The sequence below is a fragment of the Parasteatoda tepidariorum genome, chromosome 2, assembly GCF_982258835.1.
Source record: "Parasteatoda tepidariorum strain Cologne lab strain chromosome 2, Ptep-v5.0, whole genome shotgun sequence".
Taxonomy (NCBI): domain Eukaryota; kingdom Metazoa; phylum Arthropoda; class Arachnida; order Araneae; family Theridiidae; genus Parasteatoda; species Parasteatoda tepidariorum.
Window position 1 is genome coordinate 17,556,448 of NC_141756.1, and position 24,664 is coordinate 17,581,111.

The 24,664-nt window shown below is 31.0% G+C and overlaps 1 protein-coding gene across 2 annotated transcripts in view; it reads right to left on the bottom strand.

Annotated features, from left to right (window-relative positions):
• The window catches only part of LOC107441572 (uncharacterized), a 346,324-nt gene that overhangs the window by 184,759 nt on the left and 136,901 nt on the right, over positions 1–24,664 (bottom strand). For both annotated transcript variants that reach the window (XM_071177198.2, XM_071177197.2), the window contains exon 5: positions 19,731–20,218. In XM_071177198.2, the coding sequence (XP_071033299.2) occupies positions 19,731–20,218 (488 nt within the window). The remainder of the gene's footprint in view (positions 1–19,730; positions 20,219–24,664) is intronic.

Consider the following 24,664-nt stretch of genomic DNA (forward strand, 5'->3'; position numbering starts at 1 on the left):
GTTTGGCTGTAATTGTTTTTATAGTGTGCATTTTATGATGAATCGATGAGTTTTTATGATGAGAGTGGGAGGCTCAGTGGAATCTTCGAGAATAATGAAGACGCCTCAAATTCCAAAATGGGATTTTCCATCATTAAGAAATATTTTCCAAGGGAAAAAAAGGAGCAACAAAGAGGAGAAATGAAAACATAGAGGTGTATTTCGATGACTTTTTTTCTGTCTACATTGAACAGAACAAAATTCTTAATCGCCTGCCAGATGTTCTGATAGATTTTTACTTTGTATGCGAATTTTTCAGAACTTTAATGTTTCAGAAGTCAATTCGAGCGTTGAGATTATTAAAAAAAACGACGTACATCCAACATCCAAATCAGCAACATTTTTGCGTGAATGATTTGGAACTTCTATCCTTTGAAATTTGAGTTAAATTCTTTAAACTAACCGAATATGAACAATTCACTTGAATCAGAAAAGAGGGCAACGGTTATTTGAGAGCAAGAAATGGATACACATTCTGAAAAGTTTGCTTTTTTTTGTCAATAAATTATTTAGTTTTTTGTAGTAGAAAAATATTTGATGACTCTTTTAAATTATTAAAAATTATTTTTTACTTTTCTTTGAATTACGGTTATGGATTGGCAGTTGCATTTAGTTAGAAATGTGCTCTTTAACTAATAATCAGGGGTCGACTTACACGTCGAATGCATGCAGGCCTCCATTTTGAAGTTAAAAATGGGGGAAGACTGATATATTGGGTTGACTTAAACAGTAAAAATGAAACATCCAAATTAACTTTTGCTGTAATGATCGATAATTTACCTACTAAGACTCAAACTTAATGGTTCGTGGGCGTTATGTGAAATAATAACTTAGTGCAAACAATATTTCAAGTTACGGAATCAGATGCAAAAATCCACCTTGTCTAAATAAGACATACATTTTTGTTGCTGACGGACTTGCATTTAGGAACCTCAAAATTGCGCGGGACGGAGGTGGCTGCAATCTAGACAATTTCATCCTGACACAGTATCTCGATATCTCAAACTTGATGGGACACTAAAAAAATTTCGAGATAACGAGCTTTCAAGATAAGAAGTTCGGAACTAAATATGTTCTATAAAGTAGAAAAAAAATATATTCTAAAATAGTACTCTGAAAAGTAGAGATAAAAGAATAACTACTATTAAATAATGTATGTGTAATGATAGTTGACTATAAGTCTAAATACAGCAGTGATAATTTTAATTTTAAAAGTAAGATATAAAAATTATCTATGCATTAAATTAAAAAGAATTGGTTAAAAATAATTTTACATTGTGATTTTTCCGATTCCATTTGATCCATGATCATCCAATTTCTTTTTCGAAAATAAAATATTCGATATAGCAAGGTTTTGAGAAGAAACTCTTCGATATAGGAATTCAAACTACATTATATCTGTAGTTTAGGGAGAAAAGAAAGTGGAAATGTGGGTACCTTAATGTGGAAAATGTTTATTCATCTTATACAAAGTATGCCATCAGCTGTCCTAAACATTTTGCGTATTACTTTCCATATTACTACTACACCCCATATTTTGAGTGCCCATATTTTGGAAAAAAAGTAAGGCTATTCAGAAAAAGTACGTTTTTGTGTTTAATTGCGTAACTTTATATATCGTCGATTTTAATACATATCGTAATTCGCAGATTTCAAGTTAAATTATCGAACCGTTATAATTCCAGTACGGGAAAATTCAATATTAGGCCAAAGGTTATTCAGGGAATTCACTTTATTCTGAGAATTGTACACAGAAAAATATGGTAGATGTAATTTCCTATACTCGCTTTTTACCTAAATACTGCATGGTGTTTTTCTTTTTTTTTTTATGAAATTGAAAACAAATCTCTCTCTTGATTTTCAGAAAAAATTTTGGGAAACTGAAAAAAACCTGACTGAGACCAAACTGGAGGGTAAAAAAAGAAAAAATCGAAAATCAGTGAGTGTGGCTCCAAATATCCTGACACTCTAGTTTCGTGTGGCCGGACACCGAACATAAAGGTCGTGCTCCGCGGACCACGCTTCCTGAGACACAAGGGTTCAAGAAAAAAAAGAAAGAAACAGATTTCATCATAAGGGGATGATGATCGTTGGACTTAAAAGTCCAGTGACCTGTAGATTTAAGCAAAACATGTGTACCACCTCAAAACAGCGAACCCAACACAGTGACGACTCCTCAATAAAATGTGCCGGAAGAAATTCTTTTTTTGATCAATATATGAAGGATACTCAAATCCGAACCTATAAAATCACGTCAACTGCGTGTAGCGATTCGCAAAAGTTTTTAAGGTGGTTTGTTGTTTCTGATATTAGAGCTATCTTTGACAATAAAGCTTCACTTTTTTTACGTTTAAACTAAACAGTTGTTTTAAATGTAGACTTTGATATTATTTAATATTGATAATAAATATGCCAAAATGAGCCAAATAATAACTAGTAAAAAGAACTAGTAAAAAAAAAATTGCACAACTTTCATATGCAGGGTGCGGCAAAAAAACTAAATAACAATTTATAATATAACTTAATAAAAATAAATTAACAAAATGTAACAAATATTAATTGTTACTAATAAAGGAATTTTTGAGCCGTGGTGACTCAAAAGATAGAGCACTCGTCTCCCAATCATGTGACCGGGGTTCGATTCCCACAGATGGCTAGTCGATACAAATTCCACACCTGGCTCGCATCAATTACAGTGCTGACTTAAAATATCCTCAGTGATAGATGGATCATGGGTTAGAGTCCCCTTGCCGTTAAGCTAACCGTGGGAGGTTTTCGTTCCTCTGCGTGTAACGCAAATAGGGTTAGTTCCATCAAAAAGTCCTCCACGAAGGCAAATTTCTCACAATACTTCATCGAAGAGTTTCCTTGTCTTCTGAATTTGATTCAAGACTAAAAGGCTACGAAGTTGATCATTGACAGACGTAAACTCAGAATTGAGTCGGTTGCTCAACGACAGTTATACAACAAAATAAATAAATTTAATAGGTTTCAAAGTGGCCCCTGTTTGCAGTGATGCAGATGCACACATGTTAATTCAAATTTTGAACAATGGGGGAGCCTTTAATCTATCCCATTCTGGCCGAAGCTATTGCTTTAAACAATCCAAACTTCTGTGTAATAAACGATTTCATACTTTCCTGGCTTAAATAACTCCAAAATAGCAGATCTTCCTTTTGACACCATCAAAAAGCCAAAAGCCAATACGCAAACTAAGAGATATGTAATAAAATATTTTATAATTAAATTGATAGACAAAAAGAAATGAACACACAACCTTAAAAAAATATTACCGAAAAGCCATATTAAGCAGTGTATGAAGTATTGATCATTTCACACCTTTTGGTCATTTTTAATACATTAAATTGGCCTTTTGGGAAATTTCATACGTTGATGATGACTTGTATATTGTTTTTAATCACGCAAAAAATATTTTTTCAAAGCATTTCAATCAAAATCTTTTTTAAAACACTCTCATTAAATGAAATCAAAAAATTCTTATTGCAAGAAAAAATATTAAGAGCGTGTCATTTTTTAGAAATATTCCATAAAAATGACGCCTTTAAGCATTTCAGGAACATGGCTGCGCCCTTAACATATTAGAACACATTTTTATTTCATTTCACAAGCGTTGCGTGATGCAACTCAAAACAATGTCGAAATAATTATTTTAGAGTGGCTTAAATCTAAACAAGAGTTACATTATTTTAACAGTTTTTCATACACCTCAAAATTATTTTATAGGTTAATGAAAAGAATCAACAAAAATTATCTTCTTTGCAATGACACATTAAAGACAATATAGTGTTTATTTAGAGTATAAAACACTTTCACTTCAATTTGTAAAACTGTTGCTTTTTTTTAAGTTAATTATGCATTTTAAGGCTTTTTGTGGAAACAAAGTGTTGCCACAGACGCACTTAAGTCACGAATTATCTTTTATGAGTCATTTTAAGACAATCTGTTATTACACAAAATAAATAATTTGCCCCCAGCGTAGTTGCTCGCCAATTATAAAATAGTTTTCTGGTTTTTAATGTTTTAATCAGAAATCTCTTGAAATAACTAGCAATAATGTTGTTAAGAAAATGATGCCTTCGCAATTTTAAATAAAAAAATTAATGAACTCTCTAAATATAAAGGAAAATAGGCTGCAATTAAATTCATTATAAAGTTTATTGTTTGGGTTTTGAAATTTTTTTTTTATGTGCAGTGTTTTCGGCAGATTGAATTCCAAATACTAAAAGTGATTTAACAGTGGCTAACTGTAGAATTTAAAAATAAATAACTGGAATAAATACTAAAAACATAGATAATGAGTGGCTAAAAATGCAACAGGAAGTTATTCAATAATTGCTCCAAAAGGGCAAATTATTCAAGATTAACTATAACTTACTTACATCCTTTACCCATTTTACTCTATAAAAGACGTTTTTTTAAACGGTAGTCTCAATGGTAACGGTGTTAGTGCACCTTTAGCTTTTTAAGTTTAGTGCTTCTAATATCGATAACTTATATCATTTACTTAATTTCTGGTTTTATGTTTTTATAGCTCCTTACGGTTTTCTCCTTTCTATTTCGTGTGGCCCATTAAACCACTTAAAAATTTTGTTTTCCTCTCTCTTTATTTATTCATTCTTTTATTTATTTATTTTTTTTTGAATTATTACTGCATACTTCACTCTCAAAGAAATCGAGGCAAAATTGAACCTGAAACCTGAATTGAATTGAACCTATGCTGAAACCTTAATGTTAAGTGGAGCCAATTTGAACCATAGTATCGTGTAATCTAGTTTAAGAAGTTCGATAATGTGGTTCAACTTAGCGTCATATTGATGTTGAAGAAAATTAAAAAAAAAAAAAAAAAAAAAAAAAAGCCCGATCGCCTTGCGATCTGAGATAGTTTCGCTTTCTTTTGCCGCCTTAGACTTTGTTAGTACCCTAGCTTTTATGATTACACGGGCTTTGTTGCTTATATTACATACATTTCAGATTACGCCCCTGTTCGCTATCGCTTGTCAGTCCTCGGAACTGTTCACTCAGTTCATTTCAGATTGATTCGCAATCAAAGCGGAATGTTAAATAATCATTAAACATCAAGATATTTTAAGATATTTATTATCATAAGTAAAAGTCACCATAGAATTTGTTCTAAAGTAATATATCACAATTTAAGATAAGGGAGGTGTATTTCTCATTTTGAGTTCATCGGCAAAAGTTTGAAAATAAAATTAAAATGTTCAGAATAAAAATTAACAAATCGAATTGAAACAGTTTGGAAGTTAAATTTACTTTTCGCCTGGTAATAAATTCGTTTAAATTATCGAACTCAACAAGAAAGAAAATTTTAACTTATACATAGGTGAAAAATTCAAATCGCTTGAATTTAAATTGAAAAATAATTCCTTCGAAATGAGTAAAAGTATCGTAGTATCGTAAAAATATAGAAAAAAAATCGTCTGACGTCCGTTTTAGGCGAGATTGGAGGGGTATATGTAGAAAGAAGATAGCAGACGAATCATTGAAGAACCCATGGGAAGAAATTCTGATATTACATTATACATTGTACATTATAACATCCGCCACGCCAATTAAAATAGCTATTTTTTTGTGTAAAAAAATGAATGCAGAAGATTTGATTTTGAATGTGTCAAAAAAATCAGAAAAGATACAAATATTTTGTTACTCTTTCGGAATTACACAAAAAACATCAAAATTTTAAAATTTAATATCTCAAAAACTAATTATACATTTAAAAATAAGCTCAAACGTTATTTATTCAGTCATAAACGTAAAGTTCCTGCAAAAAAAATTTACTTTTATTGCGATTAGTTTTTCCTTTGCATCGAAATATCGCAAAAATTGTTTAAAAAATAATTCGAATTTTTTACTAATTGAAACATCTTACTCTATTTCAAACAGTAGCAAAAATATCATAATTTTCTCCTGAATTAAATGGTGCAAAGTTAAATCGCCTACTTTGACACAAAATAGCTAAAAAGTTTATAACCGCATAAATTTGGATATCAGAAAACTTTCTTCTAGAAATATGCAAAATTTCAGCATTTAATAATGTTTGAGTTATGTCAGCAGGGAAACGTCACTTCAAAGCACCGTATTCTCCATTTAACGCCAAGTAACACGAAGGAGATTAAAATAGTTATGTTGTTGTTGTAGTAGACCATTAAGGCACGGGGGTTGCGATTGTTCTTGTTTTCAAGTGACGCCATCTATTGCCAAGAATTCGACTTCTGCCACACCCAAATGTCACATCCGTTTATAGGGCCAACCCATTCATTCACAAATCGTAATTTTGACCTGAACCGCTGAACGATCCATCTCCAATCCCGTACCCCAAGAGGTATTATTGGAACATTGAGGACTTTGTGACCTGATAGATTTAACGTGCACCGGTCACTATTTGCTGTATAGGGAGTCACCGGCCGGGTGAATTCGAACTCCCGTTCGTTAGAACGGGAGTCCCCTGCCCTACCAACTAGGCAATCCAAACCCCTTCAAGTAGTTATAAGGAAATTGAAAGATTTTCAAAAGTTTTTTCGTCACAAAATTATAATTTTTTTCTCTTCGTTTCGGGGCCCACTAGCCGGACCTGTTCGTAAAGTAAAGTATTATTTCATGCCATGACAGCAAAAAAAGAAAACTCTAATGCAGATATTTTTTTTTCTTTGAAGTTTTCAATAGAGGATTTCCTTTTTCAAGCTGCCCCTCTGCTTTCTTTTCTCGTTTATTTATTATTTGTTTATTTATTTGTTTATTTATTTATTATTTTCTAAGTAAAAGAGCCGAAATTCATTTAGTGGATCCGAAAGGTTGGAGAAGCTGCCAGTCAAGTCATGGTATTGTGCGCAACCAAAGTATAATAATCTCTGGTCATCATGCTCGCTTCGCTAGATTCTTTCTTCAGCATTCTCTCTTGAAAGGTGAGAGAATACGAAAAGAATCAAGAGTATCAAAAATGGGACGCATCGATGAACATACTGGAGGGCACACTGACCCAAAAATACGGGGGAAATTTATTTTGCCCAAATGGTAACCATACACTTACTCTTAAATGCAAATATTATAACGTACATTTTTTCTAAGAGTTTAATTTTGTCAAAAATATTTTACGTGGATTGTATTTATATTTCAGTTTTATTCTATTTATACAACTATTGTAATATTATTGCCTTTGAAAATGAGGTTTAAGAGATCCACGAATTTGCATAGACGCTGGGATGAGTAGAGCTTATAGTGTGGGATAGATTTGAAATTTTTTTGATCTGACAAGGGTACGTTGAGGAGCTGTGTATAAGCATTGTCCAAAAAATCATCCGGAAGAAAATTAAAATTCTTAAAATATTCTTCTTTTCAAAAAAATAATAATAATAATAATACTTTCTTACTAGAGCAGGGATGGGCAAACTTTTTTTGTCGAGGGCCAAAAATCAAGAGGGAAAATGCTTGGTTGGCCAAGTAAAAACTTCAAAATTTTAAAAAAAGAGCGATATACAAGTTTTAATTTAAATATTTAGTGAGATGACGGAAATTGCGATTGCATTTTTTAAAGTTCCTTATATTAAGGTTCGAAGTGAGATGCGCTTATTTTAAGGAACAAGGCTTTTCTGTTAGTCTACTTCTGAAATGATTTTTTCTAAGGTTCATAGTTGAAAACTCTTGTTCACATATATAAGATTAAGCAAACATAGTACTGATTTTCTGGGCATGAAATATTAAATTTTGGAAGCTAGCTTTTGTAATGATTTGTAAAGCTTTGGCATATTTAGAAACAACTGTTTCAGATGATTGTTAGATTGTCCGCTCTTTGGAGCGTATACTGCTCAGTCTGCCAAATGAGAAGTACATTTTACCTTTATTAGATTCTATAAGTCAGCTTCTCGAGAAAGACAAATGCTAGTTGGAACCAATCTACGGCTATTCTATAAAGAACTTCTGCCTTCAACATTTTACCAATTGAAGCTGTCAGTGCTAACTATTTCCTTTAATTTATGCTTTGTAGAACAAAAATAGAGAAAGTAAAAATGTCATCAGTACTTTGTTAAAAAAGGAAAAACAAAAATAATTTTAAACATAGTCGACAAGAAAGTGGATGCATATTGTTTATATTTGCCACTGATCGGCAAATAAAAATTCAATCCGCGGGCCGGATAAAATCTTCCGGGGGGGCACAGTTGGCCAGCGGGCCGTAGTTTGCCCATCCCTGTACTAGAGCATTAGCGTTTATTTACTAAATGAGTAAGACTTCGCGTAGATTTTAGGTTAAATTACTATGATAACATTAAAAAGTAATTTCACTTGAGTATAATTCGAAGATTTTTTTTATCCGACAAATCAATCATTCAAACTTATTTCGGTTTATTGACTTATGTTAACGGTAACGAACAATTATGAAAAAAAAATATCCTATATAAGCATGGAAAGAACTAACGTTTTTAAAAGACAAAAGAGACAGTCAAATAATAATTCCAAATTATTTGCCCAACGCAAAGTTCGGACAGACCCGGCTTAATTTGTTTCGTAATATGCAACACATGGAATCGTCTTCATTTTTCTCGTAAATGTTTCTGTTATAAAAAATCCTCTTTTTCAGCGTAAAAAAAGAATCCGTTTACTGTGATTTCAAATCGATTCAAGTGAAATCAACCCACATCAAATTTTTAAATGAGTTTTCTATAACTATTGAAATACTGTTTGCTATAAGTGATTGACTGTAGCACACTGACTTTAGAAAACAAATTTCAGTTCTTATACTGATACAAGTCAGTTTCTTTTCTATAGTACATTGCGCAATCTTTCAACAAATAGAAACTTCAGTTGCGTTAGTATTAATCTGTAAATTTAACGCGACTTCTTTCTCTAAGGTTGGATTATACATATTATTGAACTAAGAGGGTATCATTTCCACTTTTGCAAACGATACCTCAACCTCAGCATAAATTGCTAGCTTTTCTTCAAACCTGTTGCATTCCATGTCACAGAAAAGTCGTATCATAATGATCAGTAACAGTAACAGAGTTCTAACAAATGATCTCTTTGTAAAAATGCACTGCAGTCTTTCAGTTTGGATCGGTGAAAAATATTTTTCATTTAATCTAATTGTGTACTTATTCAATAGCGGTTCAAAATGTAGGTCAGATCAGTTATAATCAGCCTATAATAATAATAATCAGAAAGAATGAAGCAGCGATCGATGATTTTTCTTCTCGAGTTCCGTTTTGGATGTTATTTAATATTCTTGTAAAATAAAAATGGCATGATTTCGGGAAAAAGAGAAGGAAAAAAAAATTCTCTTGAGTTTAAATGAAATATAATGGCACAAAGTTTAGAACAACAATGTGGTATAAATAAACTTGAATATTGATTATTATTAAGAGGAATAGAAATTCAGCAAATTTTCTAACACGTAATAAAATAAAAGCATTCTTTTGGGCTTCGCAATTACATGGACACATTTGAAAGGATGTCAATGCAATGTAGATTTTCGTGTCCAATAACATTCCAACATTCATAAAATGATAAGGTTCATGGAGAATAATGAAGATAAACAATTATTTCGGCTTTATACCTGCTTTACGAGTATCAAAAAGCAATAATAGACATACGTAAATAAGAACGTGAAAAAATGGCATTATTCACACTTAACACAAAGTATACTTTTCTTCATTTGGTTAACATCAACCTAGTAAAATATAACAAATATTGGACACCATAGAGGTTATATATAAATATTGGAACTGAGTAATATTGAGATTGTGACAAATAGGCATCACTTAATTGTGTAATTTATTTAACTCATTTTGTGATTGCGTTAAGGGTAGTTTTCAGACAAGAAATGGAATTCTACTTCTTCTAAGTAAACCTACAGAAAATGAAGCGAACTCATTTTTCTTTATTCATTAGCTTATTAATGGCATTTGAATCATTTTTGTTCCATTTTATTTATTGAAATGTGGGCTATTGAACCAAGATACAAAATTTTAAAGATAAAAATAATTTTTTAAAATTCAACTTTGAAAAATTTTTAAAACTACTCACAACCTTGTTCAATTAAAATTTGAAAACTGGGTTCAATACAACAAATGAAACGAAACAAAAATTATTCAAAAATATTAGTTAATTGCTTAAATAATGAAATCCCGCTCTTATTTTGTATTGGAGGAAATCATGGAGGAATCCCTTTTCCTACTGTGACTCTTTAAGTGGACAAAATATCTTTACTGGACATTTCTATTCAACTCGCATTTCATAAAGTGACACTAAAACAACTTTAAACTTGACATTTCCTCTCTTCAAAGCATCAAGATTTAATTACCTACTTACAAGTGGCGTATCGTAATTCGTTGGCATTCCATTCCAATGCACGCGTTCATTAATATTATTTTTTTCAATTCATCCAATGATCTTCTGAATAACCCTTATCGTATCATAAGGCGCCAAATGATTGGTTTGGCGTTTTCACCCCTGCCAATCGACTCCCTTGACGCAAGTAAAGAAATCTCTATTATTATGCAACATAAAAGACGTTGATAAAGTCCACTTTAATAGCTGAAAATAGAAAACATCACTTCTCCCACTCAAAGATGCTTTCCAGGAATCCCCAAATGTTCCTCAGATCCTTTAATTTCATGTTTTTACGGTTTATGACCTCCATTAAAGGAAATAAACAAAGATTTTTCAAAACACCATCCAACGTCGCCACAAAATCCCATTCCTGACGTCATGAGGCGTAGTCCACTCTGAATTGGCTTCATAAAGAACTATTTGGCGTCGATAACCCTTCGGCCCCATTAAGATGGTTTTCAAGGTCTTCATAGTCCATTTGAAACTTTAATCCCTCGCGCAGGGCGCTTACGCATATTGCTTGCTTTATGTATAATTGTTTTGATGCTTTAATAGGGTAACATGATATTGCAGGCAGTTTATCGGTAGCTTCCGAGTAAATTTATGACTCTTTGTTAAGCAATCTAATGGGTGTTCTTAATTGAAATTCTGGCTTCCAAACTAAGTAGAATAAACACATTCTGAGAAATTGGACAACATGTTAATTATTATTACCATTAAGGGACTATCCATGCCTAATATCATCATCCCTTTTTGATAATTTTAGATCACCTCTCCTCATGTCATTAAGTCTTCTTTCTCAATTGTTATTGCTTTTAATTCACTTTACTAAAATTTTTCTCTTTCAGTATTTTTTTTTTTCATTTTGCTAACACATTAAAATTAATTGTTTGCTGTTAAATGCTTTTTAATGAAATCAAAAAACTTTTAACCGCAAACAATTTACAACACACATTTAAAGAACAAACAGCATTTTGTTTGGTGATCAAATGAGACAGAAACAAGAAAAAGCTATCAACATAGGCAACATGATGTTTATATGGAGATATGCTTTAAAATTTTGCTTTTTTTAAAAGTAAATAGTCACTAGTATTGCCTTATAAAACTAGCAAAGAATGTAACGTATTTTTTTCATTTTAAATTTTCTGAAAAATTTGCTGAGGATTAGGATGGATGATAGAGTGCTTTTCTTCTAGTATGCGTGATTCGGGTTCAAATCCAATCGCCAACCACATTGTTGTCAAAAGGACAATGGATGGTTGATCGAATGCAAACAATAACAAACTTTCTCAAAACGGAAAAAAATATAGAACAATTTCGGCGTGTCATTCCACTTATATTTTCGAAGAGGGTTGTGAAGAAGCTTGATATTTTAGAAAGTTTTATTATTGTGATTTTTGTTTCAATTTTCGCATAATTTAACCATTTACAAGAGTTTTCTGCTATTTATGAATTCTGAAAGGTCTTGAGACGTAAGTAAATTGTAGAAATTTAATATCACAATATAAATAAAGAATAAGGTTTGCATTTTTTGAGTGTTATTCCTTATTTGGCTATATTTTTGAGTAAACTATTACCGTTTGTTATTTATTGGGTAGCATCAAAGCATGCTTGATTCCGGTTCCGATTATCTTCCGATTTCATTTGTTGCTCGTTCCGCTGAAAGTCAAATTAAAAGAACTCACTGCAAACGTTTTTTCCAGTTTAGGCTTAAAAATAAATCGAAAGTAGTAGCCCACAAGTCTTACGACAAATTTCAACCCCGAGGGCCACCTGTACTACCATCTGCACCTAGGGCCTCCATCTATCCATAATGACAGACCAACAATTGGTTAGAACCCTATTGTTACCAGGCTACATATTATGAGAACTAACTCAAAACTCAGTATGAAAACTAAGCTCTCCATAAAGGTGTATTCATTTCATTGCTAAATGTCTAAATACTTCGATAGCTGTGTTGCGTAAAATAAAATGTAAGAAAAAAACGGATTACTAATGTTTCTCGCAGTAGTTTTAAACTTATAACGAATAAACCTTTTTGAAAAAAATAGACAGAATCAGAAAACATGATCCCAATAGTTCAGCATGAGAGCAGTCCAAAATTACATACGGAAGTTACAAACTATTTCAGTCACAATTTTGCCAAAAACATGTTAGCAAAATAAGTTGTATAGTTCTTGAGATATGTGAGTTTGAAAATATGACTCTTTTTTTTAAAAAAAAAATTTCGTTATTTACAAACTGCTCTTCCAATTTTGCTCAAAGTTTGCATTTTGTCATTTAAAATTTTGAAATTTAAAAGGAAGCAAAAAATTTTCAAACTGATCAATTCGAATGTTTTCTGATCATTATTAAGTATAATGATAAAAAATAATGAATAATATTTAAAAATTGTATTTTGCAAAAAAGTTATTTTTCCTTAAACGAGTATTAAAGTTGCCTGAAAAATTCTTTTGATTCTTTCTAGCAATTCGTCTGCCACTGCAGTCATTTTGTCAACTCTGCATTTGGTTGTTTGGGATAGGATTTGAACCGTATGCCGAAGGCTTTATCCCGTAATAAATCATGGTCCAAGAAATTTTTCAAAAAAAATGGGTTATATTATTTGCCAGTTTTATATATTTTAAAAAGTACAGTTGTAAAACAAAAATTTATAAACTTTAAAGGGCACTAACTTCCGACTATTCTCTTGCACAAATTATTGAGACCATATATTACCGATTGTGGTTAATCTCTTCCCCCTTTTTTGGGTGAAATATCGTAATCCAAAGAAAGAAAAAAAACGAAGGTATGTTTATTCAGAGAAAGTACGTTTTTGTGTCAGATTTTATATCTTAAAATACTGTCTTAACAGAAAAAAAAGCATGTTTAAGGTTAACCCATCGAACCATTGAGATCGAATTTTATAAGTAGGTGACATTCTGATTAAAAGTAATTAATGTGCTCCGTTTATTTTCATTTATTCTTTTTTTTTCTTTTTCTTTTTTTTTGAGCATTTTGCGTTTCTGTTACTATTTTACGGTAAAGCTATTTTTAGTCATCTTCAATTTTGTATATTATGCAATTAAAAAAAAATTATGCCTATAGTATATAATACTTTTTTTTAAAATTAATCCACCTAGTTAACCTCAGATAAGTTAAAGACATAACAATGACAATACAAATATGTTATTTGTATATATTGCTAAACGACGAGAGAAATTTTATTCAGTTTTTTATTCTAATATAATCTTGAAAAAGACAACAAATTAAAGTCATTAGAAGGCAAAAATAGTTTTTGTTCTAATATAATCTAGAAAAAATTTAAAATTAAAGTTATCTGAAAGGGTAAAGAATTTTTGTTCTAGATAAAACTACATTTGTGTTTATAGTTCCAATACACCTTGCACGTGAAGGTGATATAGCGAGAAATTTTAAAGCTTTATTATCTTAAAAAGTTTTTTTTAATTACCTTTTATTTAGACTTTAGAGTAATGTTCAAACTTGAAAACCCAGCACCCTAAAGTTTAAACCAAATAAACCATTCCAGAATAATATCGATTTTTTAGTCTCCTTTTCATTTATGCCACTGAAACAATTTATCAATAACATTTTGTTTAAAAATACTAATAAATGTCTTGAAATTTACTAGAAAATGACTAAGAAAGATTCTAGCCGCCATTATACTTTCTGCGCCATTTAAAAACTCCGTAAAAATTTGATACGTATTAAAAATTCAAAAAGAAAATTTCAAAATATGTGAAATGCAGGAAAAAATATATAATGCTAGTTTAATCTGTTCAAATATTTACTGAATACAGTTCAATCAGTTATTAATAATTTTATAAACTTAAAACTTTTTTTCTAAACGTTGCAAAAAAAAGCGTTTAAGTTAACTTGAAAATAAAAATGACTAACTTGAAAATGGTTAACTTAAATGGTCAACTTGAATGGTTAACTTGAAAATAAAAATGGTTACATTTCGGAGCAAAAGATTGTTATATGCTATCATTGATAAAATTGAAAAGGAGAGATATATTTAAAAGTTCCTGAAAGCTCATATATTGCAGTTTAAAGCACGTTATTTTAGTATTCTAAATATTGAAACTCAATTTCTGTTGCTTTCTTTCGTATTTCATAGAACTTTTTGAAATTGCATATAACTCGCCAGATGTATTTATTTTCTTCAATATAAAGCTTTTAACATATTTGATATATTGAATATTAAAAGTAAAATATTATCTTTCTAGTTTTTAATTTTGTAACAAAATTTTATTAAATCGTTCCAAAAATTCAAAGAAAACCTATCGTTAAAGCGAAAAGTTAGAAGGATCATATTCTGCAGACCTTTTTAATTAGTTTAACTTTCGTCAGGTAAAATTTACATTCGAACAGTAAGTCAGGTTTTTTAAAAATTAATAATCTATGGAATTTTATTGGCGGGATACTGGTTATACCAACCTGAAGACAAAATTCCACAATGATATTTTTAATAAAGATAATTAATACTATTGTCATTAATAACGCTGAAACGAAAAGAATTCTTAAAAATAATTCATGTCAAAAATGAAAAACCTGGAAGCTGATATATTTTTATGCATTTTACTACTCGTTATTTCAATTTTCTTAATATTGAAACTCAATTCACGTTTTATTCGTATTTCTTAGAACTAGTTAAAATTACTTACAACTTGCAAGATATGAAATATATTTAACATCTTTGATAGCATTAAAATTACAATATTAGGGTAATTAATTTTGTAATATAATTTACAAATGCATTTCGAAAAAAAGAAAGCAACCGGCTGTTAGAACGAAAAATTAGAACATCCCATCGTGAAGATCTCGGCAAGAAAAAGTAACAACGAAAATACCATTTTCGCTGTGTTTTTTTTTTTTAATCAAAAAAATGCATTTAAAAACAATAATTCTAGATTTAAAAAAAATAATAAACCCTGAAATTTTACATGCGGGTCACGAGTTTAGAAGATTGCCAGCCTACAGATATTATTCCACGGTTCATCTTATCGTTTAGTATTGATGTCAGTCGCTTAATTAACCCGTATGAATGCCAAGAATTAGAAGACGAGCAAACTACATTATTTTTGTATTTTACAACAACTGCAACAACTTTGTTACAAATGTAGTTAACTAATACTACTTTTTTTTTGTTGAATGAATTGACTACAAACTACTTTGGAATTTAGTAACTACTTGACCACTTTAAGGAGACGAACTTAGCTAGAGAAATTAATTTACGCCAGCATAATTTACACTGCTGGAGAAATTAATTTACACACTATGCTCAAAATGGTTTCGAAAAAAAGGGGGGCTTACATTAAACATGAAGAATTATTTAGAAATATTTATTCATATTAACAGGAGCCAGTTTGTTATTCTAAAACATTTCTTTCGAATTTGTTCATTTAGCCTTCAACTTTTCCTGCCCTTCTCGACAGCGAATATTTAATTTAAGGGATGCTAGGAAATTATCAAATACTTGCAATATCTTTAAGTGTTTAATGCTCTTTCATTTCCTCAAGAAATTAAATGCATCTAAACTATTTTTCCTCCCTTTGAAATATCATCAATGTTTTACGAGCCTAGATTCGCACGTGAAAGTGCGACCAAAGAGATAAATTACCTGTTATTCTTAATGGCTAGCTTCAGGGACCGATCAAGACATATTCAGGCCCAAGACCCATCAAATTTTCTGGGCCCCTTACAAAATATTTTGAAATTAAATTACAGAAAAGTAGTCCTAATAATGAAAAAGAATCTACTGAACTACATGATTTAAGAGAAACATTCTAAGAAATTTTGAAAGCAGACGATTGAAGATTATTTTTCTAAGATAAAGTTTACGTATCTGTAAACTAAAGCAAAATATAAAACAATAAAACAATGTTATGTCCAAATAAAAATAGTTTGGTGACCACAAACAATTGAAATCAGTGATTCTTGCTAAAATTCACTGATTAGCTGAATTATTTTTTACTGTAAGCTGTAATTATTTTTTATTCAGTACTTAAACCAACACATAGCTAGCCCACCTTTCACTAGACTTTTTACTAATTTTTGAGGCCCCTCAGAAATTGTGGGCCATAGGCCCATGCCTATTGGGCCTAGGCTACAATCAGTTATACAGCCTAGCTTGCATATCAGTTATACGTAACTCTAAATACACAATTCTTGTTAACTCACAGTGAAAATTGCGTTTTTTGACAGAGGATTTGTACCCATCTCATTCCAAAAATTAGTTGTGCTAGAACCCTGTTCATATAGAGGATTTGTACCCATCTCATCCCAAGAATTAGTTGTGTTAGAACCCTGTTCATATAGAGGATTTGTACCCATCTCATTCCAAGAATTAGTTGTTTTAGAACCCTGTTCATATAGAGGATTTGTACCCATCTCATTCCAAAAATTAGTTGTGTTAGAACCCTGTTCATATACTAAACTAGCGTAAAAAGTAGCTGCCAGGAATCGCTACAAACTACTGTTTTCTGTATCTTTCTTGTATCGCACTACTCACTGCACTACTTTTTTTTTAAAAAAAAAAAAGTAGCGCACTACGCTACAAACTACTAAAAAAAGTAGCGACTACAGTAGTTTCACTACTTGTAGAGCACTGAAGACAAGCTTTGAGAATGGATGCCAAAGCATAATATGTGAATGATCCCTTAAGCTTCAGTGGGCGTCCTATCAAGCGGACGACCTTTCCAAGGTAAAATCGAAGGATGGGAGTTACACATTCCGTTCTCTACCCACTCTGCCGGTCATAACACCTCAACCATCAAATACTCTAAAATTTCATCAAGAATCTCCGCCTGTTGCAAAAGAAGAAGACCACTTCCATCTTCTTTTGTTGACCAAACAAAGAGTACATTCCTCTCGATTTTCTTTATTTTTTTTCTTCCCTCCATTCTATCGTCATTTTTTTACCATTTTCCTTTTATCTCTAAAAAAAGAAATAAGTTTAGAGAAAAGGCTTTAAAAGAAGAAGAATCTTTTGAAAAAGTCACGATTTTCACGGCCGTTGGTGGATGGGGGGTGACCATAAAGTGATCGGTGACGGTATCTTTCTTGAAAGGTCGAGCGTGTCTGGGAGTGTGCCCAACAGATTCTAGTTAATGGGTTTTAACGGTAAAGATACAATGGAAAACTCAATAAGTGACCTCATCGATATTGGATTGAGTTTTATGGAGGGTCAACTTTTGACAGTCTTATCTCTGTTCACCAGTTTAAATAGTAAATTACAGACAATTTTTGAAGATAATATTGGAATCGTATTTCAACACTGCTAGATTACTTGAGACTTCGATTGTATAGTTTTATTTTTTTTTCTGTATCAACGCAAGCTATTCATCTTTTCCTATGACATTGTTTAGTGCATTGTTAATTGCTCATATGTCTTATAAGAACTGAATTAATGACTTTGTCCAGTGGTCGACTAATGACTGTGGACAAATAGTGAAACTACTATAGTCGCTACTTTTTTCCGTAGTTAGTAGTGTCACGTGCGTCTTTTTTTTAAAAAAAAGTAGTGTAGACAATAGTACGATACAAAAAAAAATCTTAGAGGAAATAAAAGAGCGTTAAACAATTAAAAAATTTCAAGTATTTTATAATTTCGCATTTCTCAAGTTAATTATTCGCTGTCGAGAAAGGTATTAAAATATGAGGGTTAAATGAATAAATTCGAGACAAAAAAATGTTTGGGAACAACAAACTGGCTCTTGTAAACATGAATAAATAATTCTTTATTATTCCCTAACATTTAACGTAAGTTCATCTCCTTAAAGTAGTGAAGTAGTTACTACAATTTGAAAGTAGTTTGTAGTTTCTACATTTAAAAAAAAGGTAGTTTTATTAACTACATTTGTAATAAAGTAGTTTCAGTTGTAGTAAACTACAAAAATAATGTAGTTTTTCCGACCACTGACTGTGTCCAAGAGATTTTAATTTTCAGATACAATTAATGATGATAAACTCATTGAATAGAGTTTTTGTTGAGATATATTTCAGTTGAACTTTCAGTGTCAAATTTATCCAAAGAAATACAGCTAATTGTTGAAGTGCCTCTAATATACGGATCGAAATTCAACTTAGTTTGATTGCTTCGGTAAAAATATTTAGACTGGATTCGTTTTACTGAAATTTGATTGCATGCTGACATTTAATTAAGTTTGCTCACTGATGCATTAGCATTTAGTTACATATCGCACTAAAAAATTATAAATTATACCCTACTGTGGAAAAAAAATGTCGGAATGATTCCATAAGGGTTCGTAATTCATCTTCAGTAAGTTGCTCTAGATACATAACTTCGAAAGCTATAATAATTTTTTTTTAAAAAGTTATTATTGAAATAAGGCAGATTTCGGTAAACAAATCTGAATCACCACGAAAATATTTATATATATATATATTCTTGTATTTATTTATTTATATATATATATATTCTTGTATTTATTTATTTATATATATATATATATATATATATATATATATATATATATATATATATATATATATATATATATATATATATATATATATATATATATATATATTTGTTTCTGAGTGAAAATGATTGGTTGATTTTACTTAAAAATGCCTGATAGACATAAACAACACTTGATTTGAACACTTCCTGTGAGTATTTGGCATCGCACAAGATTTGATTGATATTATGTCGCCGTTTGATGATCTAAAAAAATATTTTAATGTAAAAAGGATAGGAAGAGGAGTCAAATCCTTCCTTACTCATGAGGGTATTGATAGCACGAAATTACTTCTGCATTGTGAGATTATTGTTTAAGATCATTAAATTTAAAAATTGTTTTGTGGGGAGCGTATTATCGATCCTGCCAAGCTATCAAAAGGTACCTCTAGAGAGAATCAAGTTAACATGTCTGATATACGAGAGAATTGGTGTTTAACAGTTGTAGAGGTTGTTACGCCACATTACTCCCAGAATTTTGTCTGTGATAGAATTCAAAGAACGAATGCCACTCGTTGATTAATGTTGTTTATTTATTTATTTTCTCTCATTCTATTCTGTTTTCTTTCTTTCTTTTACTGATTTTTTTTATGGGTCGTGAGAATTAAATTTTCTTTACCGGATCTTTGGAGCGCTATTTTGTGAACAAATCAACTGTTCAATGTGGATCACCCATCGATGTTGGATGATCCACATGGATCTGAGAGCGTCATCTATCAAAAGGCATCTCAATGTAGAATTTAGTTAACATGTCTTATATACTAAGAAATTGGTATTCAATATTTGTAGTGGTAAGACACTCCACAGTATGTTTTCAAAAACATATGAGCTAAATAATATTTACCATTTTCTTCTCTCAGACATTCATCCACTTCCTTCAGAAGATTTTCAATCGAAAGTTTCCTGTCTGGAGAGAGGCCTTCCGTCTCAGAATCTGTACTTCCGTCGCCAGAAGCAGTCGAGGGATCGACCCTTTTTTCCCTGATATTCACCGGACCTCGAGCCTCCCACTCAATGTTAATCTCTACTTCTCGAGGTGGCGCTGGCAACACGAGCTGATCAAGCGCTTGCAAAATGTCCTCAATCGGTCGTTGGTGGGGGAGGTCTTCACCCCCCTCACCTTCTTCCTGAACCCCGGAATTATGTGTGGGGGGACATTCTCTCGGCGAACTGTGCTCAGCTGGTATTTCAATCAACATACTTTCGCAGGCATTTTGAGCTGACAATACGATTTCTCCGTCCTTTATTGTTTCAATAGATGTTGACAGTTGGATGACAGTTGGACATCGTTGAGTGCTATTTTCTCCATTCTCTGTACTCACAGGAATAGTTCTGGAAGAAAAAAATGTCTGATTAGATGAGAATGAAATTTAATAATAGAAAATTAATTTATCATCTCTGAATGTAAAGAACACGCATTTGCGTCATAAGAAAATATTATAAGTGGTTATTAGTGTGTTGATGAAGAGATATAATTTCTGGGTGATGCCTACCGATCAAAAATTCGATGAACGGATCAATCACTCACTAAATAATATCTCAAAACAAAGGGAATGGTAGATTAGTGTCAGGTCATTATTCTTGTTATTCATAGAAATTATATTCTCTCTCTTTGTCCATTTAGAAAATCTAATTTTTGCGTTTTTTTTTCTTCAATCTTTTCCCAGTAAACTGCAGAAGTCAGGCTTCACTGACTGCGGTCAGTGAGCGGGCTTTGATCATCAGCCTATAAAGGACCGAGGGTGCGCAGTATCAGTCCTCGTTAAATTGTTCCACCAGGATTTCACACGCTGGTGTTCGAGCTACCAAAATAGGAGGTGGCATGTTTTTGGAATATCCTCACAGATGTTTTCTGACCATTACCAATAGCCCTTAGTGCTACGTAATTTTTTCTTTTTTATGACAGACATAAGATTACCCTTGGCAGTTATCTTTGTTCATTCAGCATTAACTCGTGAGAATATAAATTATGAAAACGGAACTTCACACGGGGAGTCTAAAACATGAAAACAGAATTGCGGATCAAATTTTTTGAAGTAAAGCGGAGTATTCGAAGATTACATAGGCAAATCAAAGATAACTTTATCCATCGTCAGAAGATCTTCAGAAGAGTTCACTTCTATGCAGGGGAGTCATAACGCTGAGAAATCGTTATTGCTTTTTGTGACTAAAATTATTTCAAGGTTAATTCAATTGTAATTAATTTTAATTTTAAACGTGTCTGGAACTGTGGCTGTAACCATGGTAACGAGGTATGACCATTTCAAGTAGGGGTGAAGGGTCACTTTTTTTTAATCGTTTCGGCTCGAGTCGGTGAGAGAAATGGAATCTCTTCGGTCTATTGTGTTAGTCCTAGAGTGAAGCTACCCTCCCTAAAATGCTCCATTCTTTGTTTCCATAGCACCAGACGGCTTTAGACTTTGTGGCAGGAGGAGTTCTTAGCTTAGACAAACTATAGGTTAAGTTTAGCCTATCTAAAACCATCGATCGCTGTCAACGCTTATTTTGAAAATGGTGCAAAACGTCAATTGGAGAAAAGCCGAAGTTTTGTGAAATGAAAAGCGTTTGTGGTTTAATTTTTCAATATTTAAAAACTTACCCCGATACTGAATTATTTGGGCTCATAAAAAATTGTAAAAACTGAGAATAAGACAGGGATTTTGAAAATTTTTCAATTAGGTTGAAAAATATCGCCAAATTGGCGACTTTTAAAAAAGTTCAATAACTTTTAAAATATTTAAGTTATTTGTCCGTTCTAAAGCACAGACAATTCTTCACGGCAAGGTGATATATATAGTTTAAAATCATCGCATTGCTTCGAGTGTAAGGCTTTTAAACTGTGGCTTTTTATTTTCTTTCACTATAGAACTTCAAAAAACGACGTGAAAGGCAAAATTTTTATCTCCAGCATGGTTGTATATCAAATGTTCCAAGCATATCTAATGCAACTTAAACAAAAATAAATGATATGGAATGTATATATTTCATTTGTAAGAGTATTGACCTCAGAAGAAAACTTACATTCATTAAAATTGAATATTAATCTAAAGTATCTTGACAGCAAACCGTAATATTTACGCCTAACGTTTTTCGAATCATCACAACTTGAGCGAAAACGTAAATAACTTTAATTCGAATAACTTTCAATCGTTATCGGAAACGATGTGCTAAGTTCTATGAATTTTCAAAAGTTTTGTTTAAAACTTTGAAGTATTATTATATATTACGTATGCGTTGATATTCTTTCTTAAAAACGTTATCTGCTATATTAACTATATATACATCGCTATAAGCGATTAAAATATTAGTTATTGGTTACCAACATTTTTCATTAATCTTTTTGACATTTTTCAGCTATTTTAACTCAAAAAAGTTTTTGCTTCAAACTAGCTACGTAAAAAAAAATATATATACACTACCGGTCAAAAGTTTGCGAAAATTTTTAAATCTGCAAAGAAAAGGCCTAAATTCAAATGTTCATAGAACTGCGAAAAATCATTCAAATGGCATGAAAATTTGATATGTTCTGAAGTGAACCCTCTACTGTTAGTTACATATGATCAAATTGCAATACTTTGTTTTTTGCGAACTGAATCCAGCTTTTCATCACGGATTGTTTTTATGGTGAAAAAAGTTGTTAAGTTTGAACACTTGCCAAACTTGCAAAAAATATTTTTTGTACTTTCTGTTGATAGAAAATAGTTATTTGAACAGTTCTATGTAAGCCCTCAAAATTTCAAATCGATCCGATTTTTTTTGACGAAGTTATAGAATTTTGAAAAACATGTGTACTTCTCTCGATTTTTGAGCATTCCACATATGCAGTCTTCTGGTCTATACATCTTCTATCAAAGAACTTTTTAATTTTTATGTTTTTATATTTTCAAATAATTAATATTTATCATAAAACTAATACTCTTATTCATTATTGTAATTATTATTGTTTATATTTATTGTTTAGATTTATTGCTTACCTGTATTAGTTTTGTTGTGATATTTTTACTTTATATTACATTAAATTAAAAAGTTATAACAATAATTACATAAATAATTCTAAAAAAATAATAACAATAGTATAAAAAATTTGCATTTTTATTAAACTATTTTATTTACAACAGGTCAAATATTTAACATATTCTTATTCGTATTTTGTAATTAAATAAATTAACATTTAAATCTTAGATTCCTCGAACCATCCACCTTTTGCTTTTATTATAGCCTTACATATGCATAGCATTCGTTCTAATAAACCATTAATCACTTCAAGTGATATAGAGTTCCATTCCTGTTGTAAAATGTCCCATAACTGACTTCAATTCAAATATCAGAGCATCGTTTGCAAGAACAAACAAATTTTAGATGAAATGTGACATCTATGAGATATTGTTTTAATTATATTCATAATAAGTTCCTTGTAGTAACAATAATTACAATAATAAATAAGAATATTTGTTTTATAATCAATATTAATTATTTGAAAATATAGAAAACATTAAAATTAAAAAGTTCTTTGGTCGAAGATGTATAGACCAAATGTGGAATGCTTAAAAATCGAGAAAAGTACACATGTTTTTCAAAATTCTATAACTTCGTTAAAAAAAATCAAATCGATTTGAAATTTTGAGGACTTACATAGAACTGTTCAAATAACTATTTTCTATTAACAGAAAGTACAAAAAATTTTTTTTGCAAGTTTGGCAAGTGTTCAAACTTAACAACTTTTTTCACCATAGAAACAACTCATGATGAAAAGCTGGATTCAGTTCGCAAAAAGCAAAGTATTGCAATTTGATCATATGTAACTAACTGTAAAGAGTTTACCTTAGAACATATCAAATTTTCATGCCATTTGAATGATTTTTCGCAGTTCTATGAACATTTGAATTTAGAACTTTTTTTTGTAGATTTCAAAATTTTCGCAAACTTTTGACCGGTAGTGTATATATATATAATTAAATTTTATTTCTTATAACTCAAATATGGACTTCAAATTCGTATTAGTAAAATAGATAAATTTTTAGGGGATTAGAGCGCGAATTTCTGGGAAAAGTATCGAGTTATTGGGGGGGGGGGGATGATGTACTCTAAGGTAATAACATTTGAACCTGTTTTATAAAATCATTCTTATGAAAATGTTGTTAGCCTTTAAGTTTTAACGCATTTTACAAATTTAATCTGGATTATTTTAAAGCGGAAATTTTGAAAGCCTAAGAAAACTATTTTTTAATTAACTTTCATTTTGAATAATCACAGTTAGTAATCATAACATTGTAGATCACTATATACCTTTCTAAAATTCACGAATCATTTCAAAATTTAAAATTTACTTTTCAGTTTAAAAAAAATAACACCAATAATAGCAAATAATATTTTGTTACGCTTTGAAACGTTTCAAAAAAAGTCAACGAGGCGTTTTTATTAACTCATATACGCTGAGACCATCGAAATCCAGTAAGCCTAAAAACACTTCATTTACTAGTTCAGTGATACAATTCCGAGATAACGTCGCAGAAATGTTTTTGAAATGATGTTTCAGTTAATTTCTGTTGGGGATAGATTTAAAATGCTTCTGATTCAATATTAAATGGATAGCTTAGTTTGTGTGACACAGTTTTGTTTGCTATTTGTTGGGTGTTTATTTTCCTGGTCTTATGAATCCAAATATAGTTCGATGTTTTCCAGCATCTATCAGAACCTTTCATTTATGTTTATGTAATATTTTTATAGCGCATCCCATGCTAAGTCCTGCTAGGTTTCGTTTAAGGCTGTGTAATGTTT